The sequence below is a fragment of the Littorina saxatilis genome, linkage group LG4, assembly GCF_037325665.1.
Source record: "Littorina saxatilis isolate snail1 linkage group LG4, US_GU_Lsax_2.0, whole genome shotgun sequence".
NCBI classification, from domain to species: domain Eukaryota; kingdom Metazoa; phylum Mollusca; class Gastropoda; order Littorinimorpha; family Littorinidae; genus Littorina; species Littorina saxatilis.
The window spans coordinates 28,621,902-28,641,901 of record NC_090248.1 but is presented as its reverse complement, the minus strand read 5'-3'; the positions used below and the strand labels follow the sequence as shown (position 1 = coordinate 28,641,901).

General features: G+C 42.3%; 2 protein-coding genes across 3 annotated transcripts in view; one reads left to right on the top strand and one right to left on the bottom strand.

The window, feature by feature from the left end:
• The window catches only part of LOC138964406 (major facilitator superfamily domain-containing protein 4A-like), a gene marked incomplete at its 5' end in the record, with an annotated part of 13,498 nt that extends 1,016 nt beyond the window's left edge, over positions 1-12,482 (top strand). Inside the window, 8 exon segments of the mRNA XM_070336348.1 lie at positions 3,865-3,988; positions 4,499-4,620; positions 4,954-5,049; positions 5,464-5,544; positions 6,661-6,808; positions 7,188-7,258; positions 7,669-7,786; positions 8,989-12,482. Coding sequence (XP_070192449.1) covers positions 3,865-3,988; positions 4,499-4,620; positions 4,954-5,049; positions 5,464-5,544; positions 6,661-6,808; positions 7,188-7,258; positions 7,669-7,786; positions 8,989-9,167 — 939 coding nt within the window.
• A 1,859-nt stretch (positions 12,483-14,341) lies between these two features.
• Positions 14,342-20,000, bottom strand: part of LOC138964405 (aspartic and glutamic acid-rich protein-like) — a 14,767-nt gene continuing 9,108 nt past the window's right edge. For both annotated transcript variants that reach the window (XM_070336347.1, XM_070336346.1), the window contains exons 2-4: positions 17,536-18,584; positions 16,948-17,092; positions 14,342-16,573 (exon numbers count right to left, since the gene is read on the bottom strand). In XM_070336347.1, the coding sequence (XP_070192448.1) occupies positions 16,386-16,573; positions 16,948-17,092; positions 17,536-18,549 (1,347 nt within the window). In that variant the 5' untranslated portion in view covers positions 18,550-18,584 and the 3' untranslated portion in view covers positions 14,342-16,385. The remainder of the gene's footprint in view (positions 16,574-16,947; positions 17,093-17,535; positions 18,585-20,000) is intronic.

The following is a 20,000-nucleotide window of genomic DNA, read 5'->3' as shown; positions in this document are numbered from 1 at the left end:
TGGGGGGATTACATGGGGGGTCACGTGCTTGGGTGCTGACCAATCAGAGAAGAAAAGATGTGTGTGGTTGACGATAAGTGATCTCTGGGGTACTGGAATGTAAAATAGACCTTCCTTCTCGTGTTAGCGATGTAAGCGCCGGTATGTCAAGTGAGGGTCACGTGCTTGGGTGTTGACCAATCAGAGAAGAAAAGCTTTGTGTGATTGATAATAAGTGATCTTTGGGGTGTTTGAGTGTAAAATGTACCTTCCTGTAAGCGACCACTAGTTCCTAATAAGTTTAGAGGCCAGTGGGGTATAGAATCATTATTTAGTGTAAACGTTCTTGTAAACAACCACAGATGTGGCCCGATAATTAGCGTCCTTCCTCACTTGGTAACATACCAACAATCATTAGCCTTGCTACTTCCAGTGCAGAGTGAGAATATTTTGATGAATTAATTTATGTGCCAATTTTAACTATGTCGCCGTGCAAAGTTTTGTTTTTTAAAGTATGGACCACTATGCTGAAGCGTCTATGTTTGATACGTGTCCTTGTGAAAGGATGCTTGGCCATATTTGACAGGGGAGGCTACCGCTCCTTTCACAGCAGACTCTGCACCCGAGTTGTTGGCCTTTAAGTCAATACCTCTGGATTGTGGAATTCTGTTTATGATGGGGTCTGGTGGTTTCTGATTGTCTGTATGTTCATGGAAACCTTCGGGTTTGCATAACAGTTTTTATAGGGCTAAGAAATTAGCCCTAACATTTTCAATCCTGTTTGATTGCACTTCGCCTCCCGAGGTGATCGTAGTGTTACGGCACTCGGTTACAATATTTGAGAGCAAAACTGTCTTCGTGAGAAGAAGTGTACTTTCAGCTAAGAGGCAAGGAGAAGAAAGCTTAGAACACCCGGTCATGGTATCAAGGCAACCGGTCAAAATAAGGTTAAGTATCAATCATTCAATCAATCAATATGAGGCTTATATCGCGCGTATTCCGTGGGTACAGTTCTAAGCGCAGGGATCATAGTTTTTTTTTTTTATGCAATTTATATCGCGCACATATTCAAGGCGCAGGGATTTATTTATGCCGTGTGAGATGGAATTTTTTTTTACACAATACATCACGCATTCACATCGGCCAGCAGATCGCAGCCATTTCGGCGCATATCCTACTTTTCACGGCCTATTATTCCAAGTCACTCGGGTATTTTGGTGGACATTTTTATCTATGCCTATACAATTTTGCCAGGAAAGACCCTTTTGTCAATCGTGGGATCTTTAACGTGCACACCCCAATGTAGTGTACACGAAGGGACCTCGGTTTTTCGTCTCATCCGAAAGACTAGCACTTGAACCCACCACCTAGGTTAGGAAAGGGGGGAGAAAATTGCTAACGCCCTGACCCAGGGTCGAACTCGCAACCTCTCGCTTCCGTGCGCAAGTGCGTTACAACTCGGCCACCCAGTCCATGTAACGCAACAGCAGCATGAAAAATTGTCAAATGCAATCAAAGTCGCTAGGACCTGCCAGTTTACATCTTCTTTTACGTACAAACCGATTGAAAATACCGGACATTTCCGGTTAACGCGAGTCCCCAGAAAGCACTGTTCTTATTTCTTCTTACACTATAGCTCTTGCATTGAAGACATGTCACGTGAATTCTCCATCACGAAAGATCGAGTGTACTTCAACTTCAAAAGTTTTACAAGTGACGACAGTAATCCATGACATTTACCATGTAACTATCACCCGTATGCATGCATTTCAGACCCCCCCCCCCCCCCTCCCGCGGGTTAGGGGGAAGAATTTACCCGATGCTCCCCAGCATGTCGTAAGAGGCGACTAACGGATTCTGTTTCTCCTTTTACCCTTGTTAAGTGTTTCTTGTATAGAATATAGTCCATGTTTGTAAAGATTTTAGTCAAGCCGTATGTAAGAAATGTTAAGTCCTTTGTGCTGGAGACTTGCATTCTCCCAGTAAGGTCATATATTGTACTACGTTGCAAGCCCCTGGAGCCATTTTTTGATTAGTGCTTTTGTGAACAAGAAACAATTAACAAGTGGCTCTATCCCATCTCCCCCCCCCCCCCCCCCCCCTTTCCCCGTCGCGATATAACCTTCGTGGTTGAAAACGACGTTAAACACCAAATAAAGAAAAGAAATGCATTTCAGCCGCAGTAAGCAGTACTTTCAACTACAGCGAAACCCCCTTTTAACACCACAATTTAAGACACATGAGACCATATATTCTCAGATTTTTTGTTTATACCCTCTGTAAAATTTACCCCAGTTTTAAGACTCTCTCCTTTTGTAAGACCTGATGATCTCACATTTCTAAAGGTTTTACAGGGGGGGTTTCCACTGTATACAGATTCTCTATCTTGCAAGCATCGCATGCAAAAATGAACGGCAGTGGTCTGGTTAGTAATGCAAATCACCCTGGCTCCTTGCTGATCTTAATTAAAATAGGGTCTTTATCTGTCAGTAAAGCGAGGGACATGGGGCGATTGCTGGTTAGATAACTTGCACTGATCAGAAATTTCATTTCGATTCTGTAGATAATCAAAGTCTGAAATAAGTTAAAAGCAAAGAAGATTTAAGTTTTCTTTTCTTTGCCATTTTTTTTCTTCTGATTTCCAGCTTGAACTTCAAAAAGATTAGTTTCGCAACACCTTTAACGAAATGATACCAGAGATAGGCCAGAAAGAGAATGCCTTTGACATTGATACAAAATTCTATTACATCCCGAGGAAATTTAGGAGATGTAAGTGCAAAGATGTCTTTCACACACACACACACACACACACACACACACACACACACACTGTTACGCACGCACGCACGCACGCACGCACGCACGCACGCACGCACGCACGCACGCACACACACACACACACACACACACAAACACACTGGCACGTTCACTCACACACACACAATCCTCCCACCTACCTCCACCCCCCCCCCCTTACATTCTCTCCACTCTAATTCCATGCCCCACACCTTCCCACCCCAACCCCACCACCACCCCACACCACCCATCCACACCGACACCAGTCAGTTCCCCTAGCACCGTCGCTACAAGGCCAACACAACGCCACGCAATGCTGTCAAGCATAATTTTATTGGGACCAGGAATGACGAGAGTCAGACGCAGTCTTTGTTGACCAATGGCCCATCTCCAGACAACTAACCGGATCACAGAACACGACACGTGCGACTCGCCAAGAGGCCGGAGGAAGCGATCCGGTGACAGTGAGAGCTCACAGAGCCTTGGCTAGCTCTTGCTCAATGCCGTCTGACCTTATTGCTCTCTTCGGGGGTTTTGCTTGGCCAGTTCTGGGAATTGGGGTGAGGGTTGGGGTGGGTGGGGGGGGGGGCTTGGTTTGTCGTTGGCTGCTCTGAGGGGATGAGGCCCGTTATAGACAGACAGACAGACAGACGGACAGACAGACAGACAGACAGACAGACAGAGAATGTTCCTTGCTGTTTATTTTCTCTGCAGCCTTTCATATTTGTGGTTACATTGAATGCATTGAATCCACGTCAGTTATCCATAAAGGGACACCGGAACTTCTTTTTTCTTAAACCGATATGGCTGAAATAATTATGTACATCTTAAAAGCCAATCTGTGAAATTGATTCATCAAAACTCTCCAACTCTGCACATAAACATGCAGGATCTTGATTGTTAGTATTTGTCCAAGTGGAACCATATCCGATGTATAATCCTCGCCATATCTGAGATGGTGACCCGAATGTTTTACACGAGAAGGAATATGCCTTTAAAGTTATGTCGCTTTCCTTTATCGACATAAGTAAACTGAATTGCTCCTGATGACTCTGCATTGTTAATCAGTCTGTTATTATTTTCCCCCAGCTGTCCATTGCGTTGCTGGTAGCCTACGTCGTTTTCCTGGAGAAGTTCCGTGGCCTGAAGCCCAAGGGGCTAACATTTGAAACTCACGAATTTCACCATCCTCATGTATCTCCACCTTCCAAAAGTGAGCCTAATATTATGAAGGCTGGATTTTAGTTTTTAAAATTCATCCTTCTTTTTTTTCCTTAGTGTGTGTGCGCGCGCGCGCGCGCGTGTGTGTGTGTGTGTGTGTGTGTGTGTGTGTGTGTGTGTGTGTGTGTGTGTGTGTGTGTGTGTGTGTGTGAGTGTGTGTAAACGTGCGTGCGTGCGTGCGTGCGTTTGCAGAGAGATATTGAATTTGCTAAAGATGCTTGTCTGATACTCCTCCGTCTTTTTTGTCTTTTGTTTAAAGATTACATTCAGGACAAAACAAGTGTAACATATCGTGTTTTTAAGAGAATCACCATTTAGATTAAACAGTACTTTGTACTCGGTAAGTCTATAGATGAGTAGCCTATTCTAGCCTCAATCTACTCTCCTCTAGTGTTCTCTGGTCTACTCCATTCAAGCCTCCCTCCACCCCATATGTCTTGTTTTGAATGAATGTTAAAAATTGCATGTGTTGAAGTGTATCTGTGTGTGTGTGTTCGTGCAGAGTTTTCGGTGGACGACATAAAGGGACGTCTCCGTGACTTTATTGGATCTTTCGGACCGCGTGAGACTATTCTGGTCACTTCCTTTACCTGTGGTTCCCTCTTTCTCTTTGACGGACTTCAGGTGAGGACGCTTTGGTTGTTGTTGTTTGTTGTTTGTTGCTGTTGTGTGCGCGTGAGTATGGGCATGTGTGCGTGTGTCCGTTCGTGTGTGTGGGCATGCGTCCGTGTGTGATGTGCATGCGTCCGTGTGTGATGTGCATGCGTCCGTGTGTGCGTGCGTGCGTGCGTGCGTGCGTGTGGGTGTGCGTCCGTGTGCGCATACGTGCGTTCTTGTGTGTGTGTGTGTGTTTGTGTATCTGGCCCTCGGTCTCTTTGTCTGTCTGACTTTGTGTCCGATCTCTCTGCCTGTGTGTTTCTGTGTCCCTGTATTAAATTGCCTTGTCTATTTTTGCAGTCGTCGTTTGCCAACTACATCTACACATACGCACACGACTCTCATCTGGAAGGCCTCCAGAAGTACGAAGGTGCTGTACTCGACGCCTGCTTTTGGGTATGTTCAACGCAATGTTGTGGGGAGGAAGAAGGTTGTAGGAACTGAAGAACACGAGGATACGTTCCCATGGGTGGGGGTGGAGCGAGATGCGGTGTTGATGGTTGTGTGGAGATCGGACTGTGTGTGTGTGAGTGTGTGTGTGTGTGTGTGTGTGTGTGCGTGTGTGTATGTGTCTGTGTGTGTGTGTCTGTGTGTGTGTGTGTGTGTGTGCGTGTGTGTGTGTGTGTGTGTGTGTGTATGTGTGTGTGTGTGTGTCTGTGTGCGTGTGTGTGTGTGTGTGTGTGTGTGTGTGTGTGTGTAGGCCTTTCTGTCTGTCTGTCTGTCTGTCTGTCTGTCTGTCTTTGTTTTGTGTATACGTCTCAGACGAGTGTACAGAGTGTACAAGAAAACAACATTTCTCATCTTTTGCAGGGTCTTTTTGCACTGGGTCGCTTGATAGCCGTACCAGTGGCCTCTCGCCTTTCAGCCGCCTTCATGCTGATGGTCAATATAGTAAGTAGCACTCACTCCAACGTCTAGGTAACTTTGTTTTCCGTCAGTTTGATGTGTGTTGATAGACAATGTTCGGATTTAACTCTGTCAAGTTTGTGTGGGTTGTAAAAGAGTTGTTTTCCCTTGTTTTGCCGTATAAAAACACTGAGACAAGCCTACAATGCCACATGTAGCTTGCATCGATGTTTCTATGGAATTAGTCAAGCAGTATGTAAGAAATGTTAAGTCCTTTGTACTGGAAACTTGCATTCTCCCAGTAAGGTAATATATTGTACTACGTTGGAGCAAATTTTGGATTGGTGCTTTTGGGAACAAGAAACAATTGACAAGTGGCTCTATCCCATCTCCCCCCTTTCCCCGTCGCGATATAACCTTGAATGGTTGAAAACGACGTTAAACACCAAATAAAGAAAGAAAGAAAGTTTCTATGGAAAAGCAAGAAAAACTTGAGCAACTCTTCCACAAAAAACGTGAGTTATTTCCGGAATTCGACTATTACAATACTCAAGGCGGATTTTGAGTGGGATCGGTTTCCAAACAAAAAATATGTTCGCAGGAAAAAAAAAGTGTGATAGCTGCGTTCACTAGCTCTTTGTGAAAGTTTACTTCAGAACTGCACTGCAAAACACCAATAAAAGGCAAGTGTGAAACATGTAAAAAAAAAAAAATTAAATCGTGTCATGAGGGCTGTAATGACGGAGTTTCAATTAATGAAAGGAGGAAAATTGTGTGTTTGAAGTATTGTGATATCCCAAGTTCTTTTTACGGTCAAAATGGAGGAACAAGCTCAGAATATGCAAGAGCTCCGAGATGCGTGACTCAGGGGAAGTAATCGCGCAAGATATTGGTGAATGGCTGATCTCAAATCATTGCCTCCCTTCCTTCACTATGTAAACTACTTTAATATCCACATTGATTGATTTGTTGCTCGATTAATCGGTTGGTAGGTTTAGTCTTGTTAAAAAAAATGTTTTTGTTAAAAACAGAAGAAAAAGAAGAAAACCCCGTGGAACTGGGTAAACACAACACTTTAATGGAATCAGTCGCTATGTCAATTGTTAAATCTTTTATTTTTCCGGATCCAGTATTGATTCTTTTCTTCTATCTTCAACTCAGACTGGGTGCTCGATAGCTCTACTGTTGACGCTCATCTTCCGCTGGAGTCACGTGATGATCTATCTGGGCACGTGCGGCGTTGGTATCTTCGTGTCCAGTATGTCCCCCACTGTCATGTCCATGTGTGAACAGTACATAGACATTAACCGTAAGTACTGTGTGTGTGTGTGTGTGTGTGTGTGTGTGTGTGTGTGTGTGTGTGTGTGTGTGTGTGTGTGTGGGGGGGGGAGGGGGTGGGTACGAACAGTGTGTGTGTGTGTTTGTGTGTGTGTGTGTGTGTGAGTAAGTGTTTGTGGTGTGTGTGTGTGTGGGGGGGGGCAGGTACGTGCAGTGGGTGTGTCAGTGTGGGGGGTGCGTGCAATTTGTGTGTGGTGTGTGTGTGTGGCAGGGGTGTGCGTGCGGTGTGTGTGTGTGTCTGTGTGTGCGTCTGTGTGTGTGTGTGTGTGTGTGTGTGTGTATGTGTGTGACATATTGATTTTAATAAAGATTCGATTCTGATTGTGATTGTGACATGTGGCATGTCTCAGACACCATCACGACCTGTCTGGTGGTTGTGGCAGCCCTCGGAGAAGCACTATGCCCCATCATTGTCGGAAATGTGAGGAAAAGAGGCTTTGTATAGATTCATCACTGTCTGTCTGTCTGTCTGTCTGTCTGTCTGTCTGTCTGTCTGTCTGTCTGTCTGTCTGTCTGTCTGTCTGTCTGTCTGTCTGTCTGTCTGTCTGTATATAGTTCTGTTTGTATGTCCGTGTGGCTGATAGGCTTGCTGGCTATACGTACGTACTTACGTTATTCCATTCTTCTTTGAGTTGTCTGTTGTCATGTAAAATTGTGTGTGTGTGTGTGTGTGTGTGTGTGTGTGTGTGTGTGTGTGTGTGTGTGTGTGCGTGTGCGTGTGCGTGTGATCGCACACATGTATATCAATGTTTTCTGTGCACGGTGATTTCAGCAAAATATCATATTTTTTCTTTTCTACTTAAAAAAAATACAATTGTGTAAATTTTTCAGTTGGTAGTGAACGTTGGACCCACAAGCTTCCTGGCTTTCTGCTTGTCATTCAGTCTCATATCCATTATCCTGTACTGGGTCTTGCTGCTCTACGGTCGTCAGACGCCAAAATACAAGGGTGAGCGAATCTTTGGCTGGCTTGCAGCCTAGTTGGTATGTAGGTGCAATTGTTTACCAGGATCTGCTGTTGTGCGGAAACACTAGCATTGAAATGTTAGTTTATGATAATCTGTTCCGTACAACTGAAGATACTGGGAAACAACTGCACCTTGATACATGCTTGAACTCATTTGTCTGGTGTGTTTTTTTTCCAGCTGCAAATTATTGTACCCGAATAATTATAGGCTTGAATTTGATCTCCTTTTTCCTTTATTTTTCAGCTGCAAATGATTGAACCTCATATGCAAGGTTGAAATCTAACTTCTTTTGCGTTTACTTTTCAGCAGCAAATGATAGTACCTATATGCAAGGTTAAAATTGTAACGCCTTTAACCTTTATTTTTCAGCAGCAAATAATTTTACCTATATGTATTTACTAGCTTCAAGTCTAACTCCTTCGCATACACTTGTGTATCTCATCTAAAGTCGAGGAAAAACCCGAGAACGTGCCCCTAATGGCTTTGCCGTGAGGGCGTAGGCCTAAAACCTGAATTTCTCGTCTAAGTGCTTTAATCTTTATTTCTGCTGCTGCAATGATGATAATGCTTCCTGTCCCACGGAACAAGGTCCATTAGGGACTAGCTTAATTTTTGTTGATACGCTCAGGGGCGAATCACATCATTTCTAAGGGGTGGTTTCCAAATTTCTTTCAGGGACAATTCGACGACGCGAAGCGTTTAGTTGAGGGCGCGAAGCGTTCGAACCTCTTAGGGGGCCGGGGTCAGGAGGCATCCCCCCCCTCCTCCTCGGTAAATGTGGATAAAAACAAGGGAAATGGAGCAATCTGGTGCAATCTGATCAGGCCAAGAAACTTCCCTTAATACATCTTCCAAAAAGTAAATTTAAGAAGACAAATTTGGATCAAAACAAGATCAATTGACCGATCTGGTGCAACCTGAGCCAACTACCTTCCAAACCCGAAAATTTGACAAAAATCAATGAAAATGGAGCAATCTGGTGCAATCTGAGCCATCAGTTATTCTTTGTTGTCACATTCATTTATTTCTTTTTTTTTTCTCTTTCCTTTTTTGTTTTTTTAGGCTTGGGGGGGGGGGGGGGTCCGGAAACCCCGTAAATCCCCCCTGGATCCGCCCCTGACGCTAGTTTGCTGCTGCCGCAAAAGCTTGTAGATGCCTTACTTCTTGGTTCTTGATCTTTCAGCTTCCAAGCCCGACTCCTTCATCTGGTTGTCCGGCAAGCAGCTGGTGCTGGAAGGGGAGAGCACTCTCATCAAACCCAACAGCGTCAAGTACTACAGTCGCATGGAGGACAGCGACAGTAACCCGGATCTGGCTAATGGCGCCAATCACAGCCGGACTTTTAGCATTGAGGAAAAGTGATTATTTTTTTTTATATTATTTTTTGTTTATTTGCCTCTCACGGCTGAAGTTTTCAATTAAGGAGAGATTTTTTAGTTTTTTTGTTTTTGTGGCGGGGGTGTGATTGTGATTTTTCTTCTCTGCGTGTTGGCTTCAGATTCTTGTGCTGAATTTGGTATTACGGATTTAATGTTTCTTTTTCGGATTTTACTAACGGCGTTCCGCGCACAGCCGAACTTTAGCATTGGGGAAAAGTGATTGTGTTTGCCCGGGATCTAATGGCTCTGCTGTGGGGGGATAAAACATAACTTCACTTGGCTTTTTTTTTTTTTTTGGTTAAAGAAAAGTGATTTTGAGTTTGTGTGTGTGTGTGTGTGTTGCTTTCGGATTTTCGTGCTGCTTTCAGCATGGCGGAAATGTTCCTCTGTGTCGTTAAATAAAGGCGCTAAATTTAAATTCGTATAAATCAAAAGGTTTCATATTCCTGTGCTGCATGATGGATTTGTTGTGGCTGTGCCACTAAATATCGGACCTAACTGTAAATTCTAATGGATAAAAAGCTTTTAGATTCATGTACTGCATCCATTACGATGGGTTTGTTTGACTGTTTCGTAAAAATAACTAACGTCCGAACTTAACTGTGAATTCGTATGGGTGAAATTGTTCCGGATTCCGGTGTTACATTCAAAATGATGAATTTGCTTAGGCTGTTTTGTTGAAAGGGGCCCCTACTTATAAAACTGTGTTAATCCAGAGAAAAATAAATAAGAATAAATGTGATTTTCCTTTTTTTATTATTGATCATTGGCGGACGTTGAAACAAATACTGAAGTATGGCCTCCTCTTTGATTGTATTGTGGATTGTGTTTTCAGGTGTGTGTTAAAAAGGTTTATTGCTTGCAAGGAACATGTAGATAGATTTAAGAAAGAAAAGCCATTAGGACAAAGAACACTTGTTCTTGCAAGTAACCATTGATTTTAAATGTAATCTACTCGAGATAAAATTTTAAAAAAGTAGCATTGTAGTAGCATTGCAATGCTGTACTTGCGTGGGTGTTTGAATATGCGTCAAGGTTTGCGTGCGCATCCGTGTCTGTGTGTGTGTTTCTGTCTGTCTGTCTGTCTTTGTGTGCGTTTTAACTTGTGGATGACGAAATTTGCTTACAATTGTGGCAACCTACGATCTCCACTTTTCAGAATAAATGACTGTGGCTTCAAGCTAAGAGTGCGCAATTGCTTATCATTGCATGTAGTTATGTTTAATCGATGTTTTAGAAGTTTGGGTTGTAGTTATATTTAAGACTTGTTCTACTCATGACCGATCATATCTGTAAATTACGATTCTTCAGAGTGTTCACAGTTTTCTTTTAGGCTAAAAAGAGGAACATGCCAATGACTGCGAGTGTTAGGGTCATACCAAGAGTCTTGTGTTGTTGTTGTTGTTGTTGTTGTTGTTGTTGTTGTTGTTGTTGTTGTTGTTGTTGTTGTTGTTGTTGTTGTTGTTGTTGTTGTTGTTGTTGTTGTTGTTCCGTTGATGGATCATTCATGTAATGATAAAACATCAGACTATCCTATTTGTTGAACATGTGAGTGCTTATGTAAAAAATACGTTACTGACCTACGTGCTTTGACGCGTCTATTCGCTTGGTGTTTTTTTCTCCAGTTAACCCAGTTTATTTGAATCGTTTGTATAGGCATACAATGCATCATTTGAGTAGATGCTTAGAAATAGAGAATTCTCTTGATTTTTTCCGAGGAGGAAAATTTTTCTTCCTTTTCAATCATTCCGGTGTCACGAACTGAAAACTCTGCCTGAACAATCCCTCTCAATGCGGTCAATGCGCATGCGCTAACATGGGGAGATTAATCAGGTCGTGAACAACCTTACCCTAATCCTAATCCTAACCCTAACCCTAACCCATGGTTCGTTCGGTCAAAGGGTCGCATTTTTTAAGTCCAAGATTGGCGCATGCGCATTGACCGCATTGAGAGGGATTGTTCAACAGAGCTTTCAGTTCGTGGTGACACCGGCAGTGCCAGTTTGTTGAATATGATTTTGTATCATAATTATGATACAATTTACATATTAGTTTGTCCACAATGTGCGACGTTCTTAAGTGTATAACCGCTGATTTAATTTACTCGCGTTGAAGTGTTTACATCCGTGTGATGTAAGCTTTAGTTGCCTTGAAGAGATGGCTTCCGTGTTTGTGTGTTGTTGTTTTTTTAATTTCTTTTTCTTAAAATAACCAAGGAATCTTCAATTTCTTTGTCCGTACTTTCATCAATTTATCAGAAAGTCCTCACCTAGACTAAAATCGTAACAGATACCAAGTTACAATAACAATACGCTGCATATACATGTATCTGCATGATGTGATCTGTTGAATATTTTTTGTTCAAGTTATTGTGATCGGTATGAGTCGTTGTGGAAAATAATGCAGATACCAGTATACGGACTCCATACTCACCACGCTCGTCAATTTATCTGTGATATGGAGGTGTTATTTTGTTCCTTGTTTTTGTGATGTGTAGAGTGACTGCATCATGTTATTTACCAACATAATAAATATGTATATTGCTATTTCATATGTTACGTAGATTTCCATTGGTCAATTGGGCAAAAGTGAGCTCATTGCAAAAGTGATATCGACGACCTCTTTATTGCTTCCCTACTTCAAACCCGAAGACACCTAAATTTAAAAAAAAAATATATATATATGAATATGTAATTATCCCAGAATTTAGTTGAGCAAGTGACTAATTACTTTTTGAAAGAAAGGAAATTTGGAGATACTGGAAAGTACAAGAAAAGAGTGAACAAAAAGAAATATTAATCTGAGAGAGGGATATGGAACAGCCAAAACTGAGACAAATACTTTTGTAATTTCTTTACAGTAAATACAAAATGTCAAGAGAAATAGCAATATATCTAACATTAACGCACTGTCTGATAATATCTTTTGCTATTGGTCTGTTTCGACAGTGATATCTCCGGTCTCGATTTTGATATCACTGTCTCAACAGACCATAGCAGACGATATCATCACACAGTCCTTCAAACAGAAGTTGGATGGAGTGCGCAGTACAGATACGTTTGCAGGATTGTATCAGTACTGCGTCAAAGATAATAATGTACTCAGACGAGATGATAAAGTTCTCTGATATTTTGTTGTGTGAGGCTTTCATGCACATTTATTTTTACGGATTCTGTTGTTGTTGTTTTTTTCTGTATGTGTACTCAGCATATGTGTATATATGTAGTGCTGGTGATGTATGGTTGTATTGTGTTGACTGCCTACAATGTGAAGTAAAATATGCTGATGAAGCCTACAATTTGGTGTGATGAAGCCATTTGTGTGTGAGTGTGTGTGTGTGTGTGTGTGTGTGTGTATGTGTGTGTGTGTGTGCGTGGTTGCTTGCGTGTGTGTGTGTGTGTGTGTGTGTGTGTGTGTGTGTGTGCGTGCGTGCGTGCGAGCGTGCGTGCGTCAGAACTGACCAGTAGATGATTTTGCGTTACTCTCAGATTTCAACCAGCAAAATATCTGAAATTACCAGGTAACGCCGGCGCCACATTTGCAAAAGTATTGTTGCTTCTTTTCAAAGATACCTGAAAATGACACCTATGACACCGAATCTGCGAAATAAATTCAGCAAAAAATGTGCCAGAAGAAGCCGGCTTTTAACAAAATTTTTATTTTTTTTATTTTTTTTTATAGATGTCAGAGTGGAAGAATGGTCTAACCCCAAGTATAAGCCTGGAGAGAACCGTGTGATGCTTTACATGATGATTTATACGATCTGAGAAGCAAGGGGAAATGAGTGCTCTAAATTCATACGCAATGCATGTGCAATAGAGAAAGTGAGAGTGTCCTGGCTGCATTTTTGTCAATTGTTTCATGTCATGTATTTTGAATAAAATTGTGTTTAAACCAAAAAACAAAAAAAACAAAAAAAAGTGAGTCATGTGAAACGAATCTCTTTGCACCTGAGAGAATAAAAATTGAAATGAACAAGCGACTTTCATCCTCAGCTTACATCCCTTTGTTTCTCTGATCTTTAAATATCGCTCTGCCTCATTCGATTAAGATGTTGATGTTTTACACGGGAAAGAAGGTGTGTGTGTGTGTGTGTGTGTGTGTGTGTGTGTGTGTGTGTGTGTGTGTGTGTGTGTGTGTGTGTGCGCGTGCGCGTGCGTGCGTGCATACGTGCGTACGTGCGTGCGTACGTGCGTGCGTGTGTGTGTGTAGGCAACACCTGTGGATTGTAGAGTTCTGTTTGTGATGGGGTCTGGCGGCTTTTGTCTCTATGTTCTGGCCTTCCTTTGAGAATCCATAACAGTTATTATAGGGCTTAGAAATAAGCTCTAAAATTCTCAATCCCGTTTCAGTGGACTTCGCCTTCAAATGTGATTGTGGTGTTTCGGCACTCGGTTACATTTGGCGTCGTCGACAGGGATGGGACTCGACATGAAATGTTCAGGCCACTGAATCATTTTGGTGCTGTTCCCATTCCACCAACCTGGGAGGAACCTAAGCTTGGCGGGTCCATGGTTCGGAACTTTGGGGACAAAGTTCATTCAAAGGGGGTCGAGTGTGACAGGGAGACTACCGTCGCCCTTCACTCTGCAGAGTTGTTCGCCTTAGAAGTTGTGAGCTATTTATAGCTAGCTTGCCAGGCAACACCTGTGGATTGTAGAGTTCTGTTTGTGATGGGGTCTGGCGGCTTTTGTCGCTCTGTGTGTTCTTGCCTTCCTTTGTGTGGGCACAAACTGGTGGATGAAAATGTTCAACACGTGCTCTAAGACGGCGAACCGCCACGCTGTCTGTCTCTGTCTCGGATTCCTCTAGTATATATATATACCACGCCCCTGAGGAAGGCCTGGTGACAAGGTCGAAAATTTGGGCTGCCACTTAAAATTCTTTGTTAGGCTTTTCTTTTCCTTGATTTTGTTATATATATATAATTATATATTTGCTTTCCGCCTACTACTGCGTCGTCTAAATAACAATTAAACTAGCTTTCGGTGACATGACAGTGCGTAAATTATGCCAAAGCTGTATTCTTAAAAAGTAGAAATGTAAAGAAGCATATTCGCAACTACAAAATACATTTTCTTATTTGATTTACAAATAATTATGGGGGGAATTACGTTACACTCTTTACACTCATATGGCGAGATAATTTTGTATCAGGAATGAAGGTATCATGTTTATTTCTTGCAAGCCTCTAGACTGAAAGTCGAACGGCAATAAACAACAACAACGAACACAGTTCAACCGTTCTCAAGTGATAAAGGCCATACTTGATCAACGGCAACATCAAAACAATGATGCTGAAACATGTTAACACAAATTATTTAAATAAAGAAAATAGAAACTGACAAGCAAATACAAGACCAACGAAATACACACACACAAATGAAAGAAAGAAAACTAAGAGCGTTCAGTCCTGGAAGTTAAAAGTACCGTGTTCTGCTATGTTGAAATACATACGCTGCATAATGCAGTTAATCGTAAAATTCCTTGTATCCACAAGCACATGATAACTACTTGTAGTTATCATTCGCTTGTGTTGTATCAAATTTGGCAAGGGGAGCGGGGGTGATGCTATTTCCAGAGGGGGGGAGGGGGATGAACGAGGTATTTACGGCGGTAAAGTGTTAGTGTCTTACGTTGGCATTGATCCCAACAACATACTGTAATAACTTATTTTACCGTGATACATTTGAGTGAATTTCAAGAGATGCATCATCGACATAACCTACAATTAAACTAGCCAGCAATCGCAGTGATGACTAAATCAATCTAGCTCCTGACTGACAGTGGGTTTTTTCTTAGGGTGTTTTTTTTCTTAAATCTAATGGCAAATAAGATTTGGCTTCTCAGTTGTATCTGTCTAATAAGTGTCTACATTTTTGTGTCAATAATGACGGGCAATAATGTGTTGCCTTCTATAGGCCGTAAAATATGGTACGATAGTTTACGTTCAGGGCCATGCGCTCAATGCTTTTCTTTCCTTTCTTTCAAATAAAAAAACTAACAAAAAGCAGCGTATTCACAGCTTAAATTAAACAAATCACAGCTCCATGATGCCTACTTCGCACAAAGATCCCAACTGTTGGCAAATAGCTTTGCCACAAAAATAGCAGTAACACTGGATGAGATACTGTTCTAAGTTAAAAAATAAAAATTAAAATTTTTTTTAAAAAATTAAAAATAAAAAGAATTCTGTACTCACCGATTTCTTAATCTACTGTTCTAAAATTGATATTAAGAGGATAGCAGGATTTAAAGGCACAGTCCTTCGCGTGAATACAGAACTGTCCATAGGCCTTTCTTTACATGGGATAAGGCCATCCATCCACACATACCAAAAGTCAGCAGACACACTGTTTCTTGTGCAATTTGGAATTAGAGTTGGAATTGGAATTTTATGTTGAATTTAATTATTTAAAAAATAATAAGAAGAAAACGGTGGGGGCGGGGGGGGGGGGGGGGGGGGGGGATTTTTCATAAAAATCACACTCTGCACAGAAAGCAGTCCGGTTGTTGATTTGTTGTATGAGTCCAAGTGGGGGGATGGCCTAACACCATGGAAAAGCTGAGCAAGATCTGGGATGGTCAGCCAGATCGTTTACATGGGCAGGAATGTGCCTATAAGCGACGAATTAAAAACAAAAAATCTATTAATCAAGATTAAGAGGTCGGCCCTGTCAGCCTTGTCTGATTCATCTAAATTTTTACCTGTCACTTGACCGACTTAGATTCTTGAGAGGTCGGTCATTTTAATTGTGAGAATGACCAATGGCGGCTATTGCTATTTTTAAATCCCCGAATACCAAGAACGGCTACTATCGCATGGCTCAATTAACTGTGGAATAACTTCGTGGAATAGAAAGTCGACAAAATGAACAAGGGATTCATATTACATGTGCGAAAGCTTATAAAAACTACAATGTAAAATGTCTTCAGTTTCCGTATAAACCGACTGTAATCATGGTCAATCATTAACACAATGAATCTTTGTTTTCTTTACGTCAAAAATCTTAAAGATCACATTCTTATTAGATGTATATCACTTCGTCGAATTCAATTCATTTCTTAGATAACTCTTTGTCCGATAAAGGTCTCTTTCCACCAGGTGGTGGTGTTGTTGTTTTTTTATATCACACGCTGTAACTGTTCACTGACGTCACTTCACCGACACCTCACTCTGACGTCACCACGCGACGTCATTCTAGTGACGTCGACGCCCGTACTGCCGCCTGCTGCTGACCTCTTCTGCACCCCGAGGGATACTGGAGGGGTGGAGCTCCTCCCTGGGAACAAAGACGACTCGACGCCGAGGGGGTGGAGTGGGGGTGGGGTTTGCTGGTAGGCCCCATCCGGCTAGGTCAAACTCTTCTCTCTCCACCCAACCATCGCCTAGAAAGAGAAACGATGATGCAAAACTAGCGCGTATTAGATTTTCAAAGTGTTGACAAAATTGTGTTACACATCTTCTTAGCTGGGAAACTCCGCGCTCTCCTTGAAACCATACACACACACACACACACACACACACACACACACACACACACACACACACACACACACACACACACACACACACACACACACACACTACACACACACACACACACGCATATCAAGTTCACATACACACGACACACACATATATGCACATACACACGGTACACACACACTTACACACACACACACACACACACACACACACACACACACACACACACACTTACTATACACACAGAGTTAATTCATTAGCATGTTTCACACACCATCACGGTCAGCATCCCGGAAGGCGTCTTTAGCGCCCTCTACCGCCCCTGTGACGTAACGCATCTCGGGAAGGGAGATCAGTCCGTCCTTGTTGAGGTCATAATCTTCGAACTTGTCAGGAATTCGCACCGGCTGGAACTTTGGCTGCACAGAGGAAGTAATAAGGATAAGAATAATGATGAGAATAAAAGTAAGAATATTTCTCTGTTTAACAATTCTGAAGAAGAACAAAGAACTAGGTTAAATACAAAATATTGTCAGTTTTTAGTCGTTATTTGTATTTCACAGTTTAAAGGAGAAGGCAGTCTTAATTTACAACGTAATTACAAAACGGCTTAAGAAGATGATGTATAACTTCCTCCCTGCGTAAACCTTCCCAAACGTGCATATGTCATTCATCAATCTCTCAAGACATGTAACCGACCAAACAGGCTCACCCTGTAAAATGCAAGAATTGTGTCACACGTGGATTAAATGTATGAGAACATTTCTACAATTAGATGCACAATCGTAAGTCGGTAAGAGGTGTTTGACTGGCAGATTAGACCGTAGTAGATGGATCCATCCATAGTTCAATGACAACTCACCTCCCTATCGTCCGTATTGTTGAGGTAGAGGGTCTCGTTCAGTTCAATGACGCGCATTGGGGGATGTCCCGGGAGTTTCAACATCTTGTCTGCCCTTTTGACGTCATCGTGCATGACGTCATCTTCGCTGACGATGGCGTCATCCCCATACGGATGCTGTGATTCGACGTTTTCTGCCTCTGATAGCGACGCTGGCATTGCAGGAGTTCCGCGCTCATTGGTTGGAGGAATCTGAGCCTCAGGGGAGTTCTGGAAGGCCTTATCATCATCTGAATTTACAGTAGATGGATCTTTTGCAGGTATGCTTAAATCGGTGATTTCGATGAAGTCGTCCTCGTCTTTTTCGTCTTCGCCGTCTGCATCCTCGTCATCAGAACCATAACCTTCGTAGTCTTTTTCCGGAGAAGAATTTTCTTCTGAACCTGTCTGAGATTCGTTTTCTATCGCTTGCTCTTGAAAATCGGGACCAATCTCCTCCCCATTTTTCATGTCTTGCAATGCTTTTTCATACTCTCTGTCCGAGTCTTTGTTTTTGCTTATGCCATCATCATGGTGTTCGTTCGCTTGAATTTCTTCAGCCTGAAGTTCGTCATCCGATGTCTCCTCAGGTTGATTTGGTAAGGCATGATTTCGGCCTAGATCGTCAGGTCTGAGATCTTCCAGTTGTTCCTCTGGATCTTCGTCATCGACATCGTCTTCTCCTTCGTCATCATTTTTGTTGTCTTCGTCGTCGCCGGCTGTATCTTCATCCAAGTGTTCTATCGTCTCCAAGTTTGTGTCGTCTCTGACGACATCGAGGGGGTATTTCTCCGAAGAGTCCGGTACAGCTTGAGGGCTCTGAAGAGCTTCCTCCAGGGAGTCTTCGCTGCCCAAGGAAGGCTGATTCTTCAGTGAATCCAGCTCGTTTTCTGCTTCAGGGTTGAATTGTGGAATGGCTGCAGCGTTGATGTATGTCGCTAATGTGGTGAGTGCTAAAAAGATAACGGCAGCTTTTTTCGACGTTGAAGTCGTCATGGTTGTGTGCTGGGGACTTGAAAATTTCCCCTGATCTGAAATAGTAGATGAAAACAGAGTCTGTTGTTCATTGTCAGTTCGTGATCTAACAGTATTATCTTAAAGGCACAGTCCTTCCAATGTAAACAGTTTCGTTCACTTTCTCAGATCTGTGATGTAGATATGTGGCTGGTTATGTGTGAGAATGTAAATAATTGTGTGTGTGTGTGTGTGTGTGTGTGTGTGTGTGTGTGTGTGTGTGTGTGTGTGTGTGTGTGTGTGTGTGTGTGTGTGTGTGTGTGTGTGAGTGAGTTGTGTCTGTGTGTGCATGACAGTGTAATGTACGTATGTATGCATGCATGGTGATGTGTGTCTGCATATGTGTCTGGTTGGTTTTTATTTTATTTTTACCGTGCCGTGCCAAGATGAAATCCTTTTGCAAAATTGGTGAATAAATATCTTGTATCTTGTATCTTGTATCTGGCCGGGCTTTTACATGACCATTTGGACACATACCAAAAGTCAACGGTGTGACTGCTTCCTGCGCAGAGTAAGGAATGTTTTGATGAATTGATCATGCAGATTGGCAGACGTGACATTTAAACAAAACAAAAAAATCATCAAAACATTCCCACTCTCCACAGACAGAGAGCACCCAGACTGTCGATATTTGGTATGTGTCCAAATGGAGAGAGGGGCTTAAAGGCACAGTGCGCCTCCCGTAAACCATCACAGATACTGTCAGTCTTTTACACACAGTACAAACACCCTTTCATTTAAACACTCACCGAACGGGAACATCTAGCTAGGTGCCCTACGTGAAGAGCGAGCAATTTTTAAAGAATTAATTTTGCGGATTGTCTCTCAGACAATCGGACCGTGGTGCGTTTTGGCGCTAGACCTAACTTTTAAAATCTAAATAATGAATTGACAGCTTGTTACACAAACATTCTTAAATCATAAAAGAATTCTTTTTTCATCAAGACAAGATCAGTACAATTCGAAGTTTTGAAAGTTTGAAAAAAGAAAAGCCCGGAAGCAGGGTTACGCAAGGTCGTGGTTCTCGTAGCAGACGACGGTTTATGCCTATCGCCAGTTCCTCTGAACAGTCAAAAGCCATCGCTAGAGTTCTTGTGAACCACAGCCGTTTGTTTCGTGCATAGTCAGAGGTACATAATAACGTGCTATTGCAGATAAGCTCACATATCATCGAGTCGCATTCAAATTACTAACTGACGACTACATTGTGAAAAAGGGAAACTGGATCACACGGGTTCACGATGGCTCAGGGGTAAGATAAACCACGCAAAAATAAATTCTTTGAAAATGGCTCGCTCTTTACGGAGGGCACCTAGGATGTTCTCAAGCGGTGAGTGTTTGAATGAAAGGGTGTTTTTACTGTGTGTAAAAGCCTGACAGTATCTGTGATGGTTTACGGGAGGCTGACTGTGCCTTTAAGCTTATTCCACGTA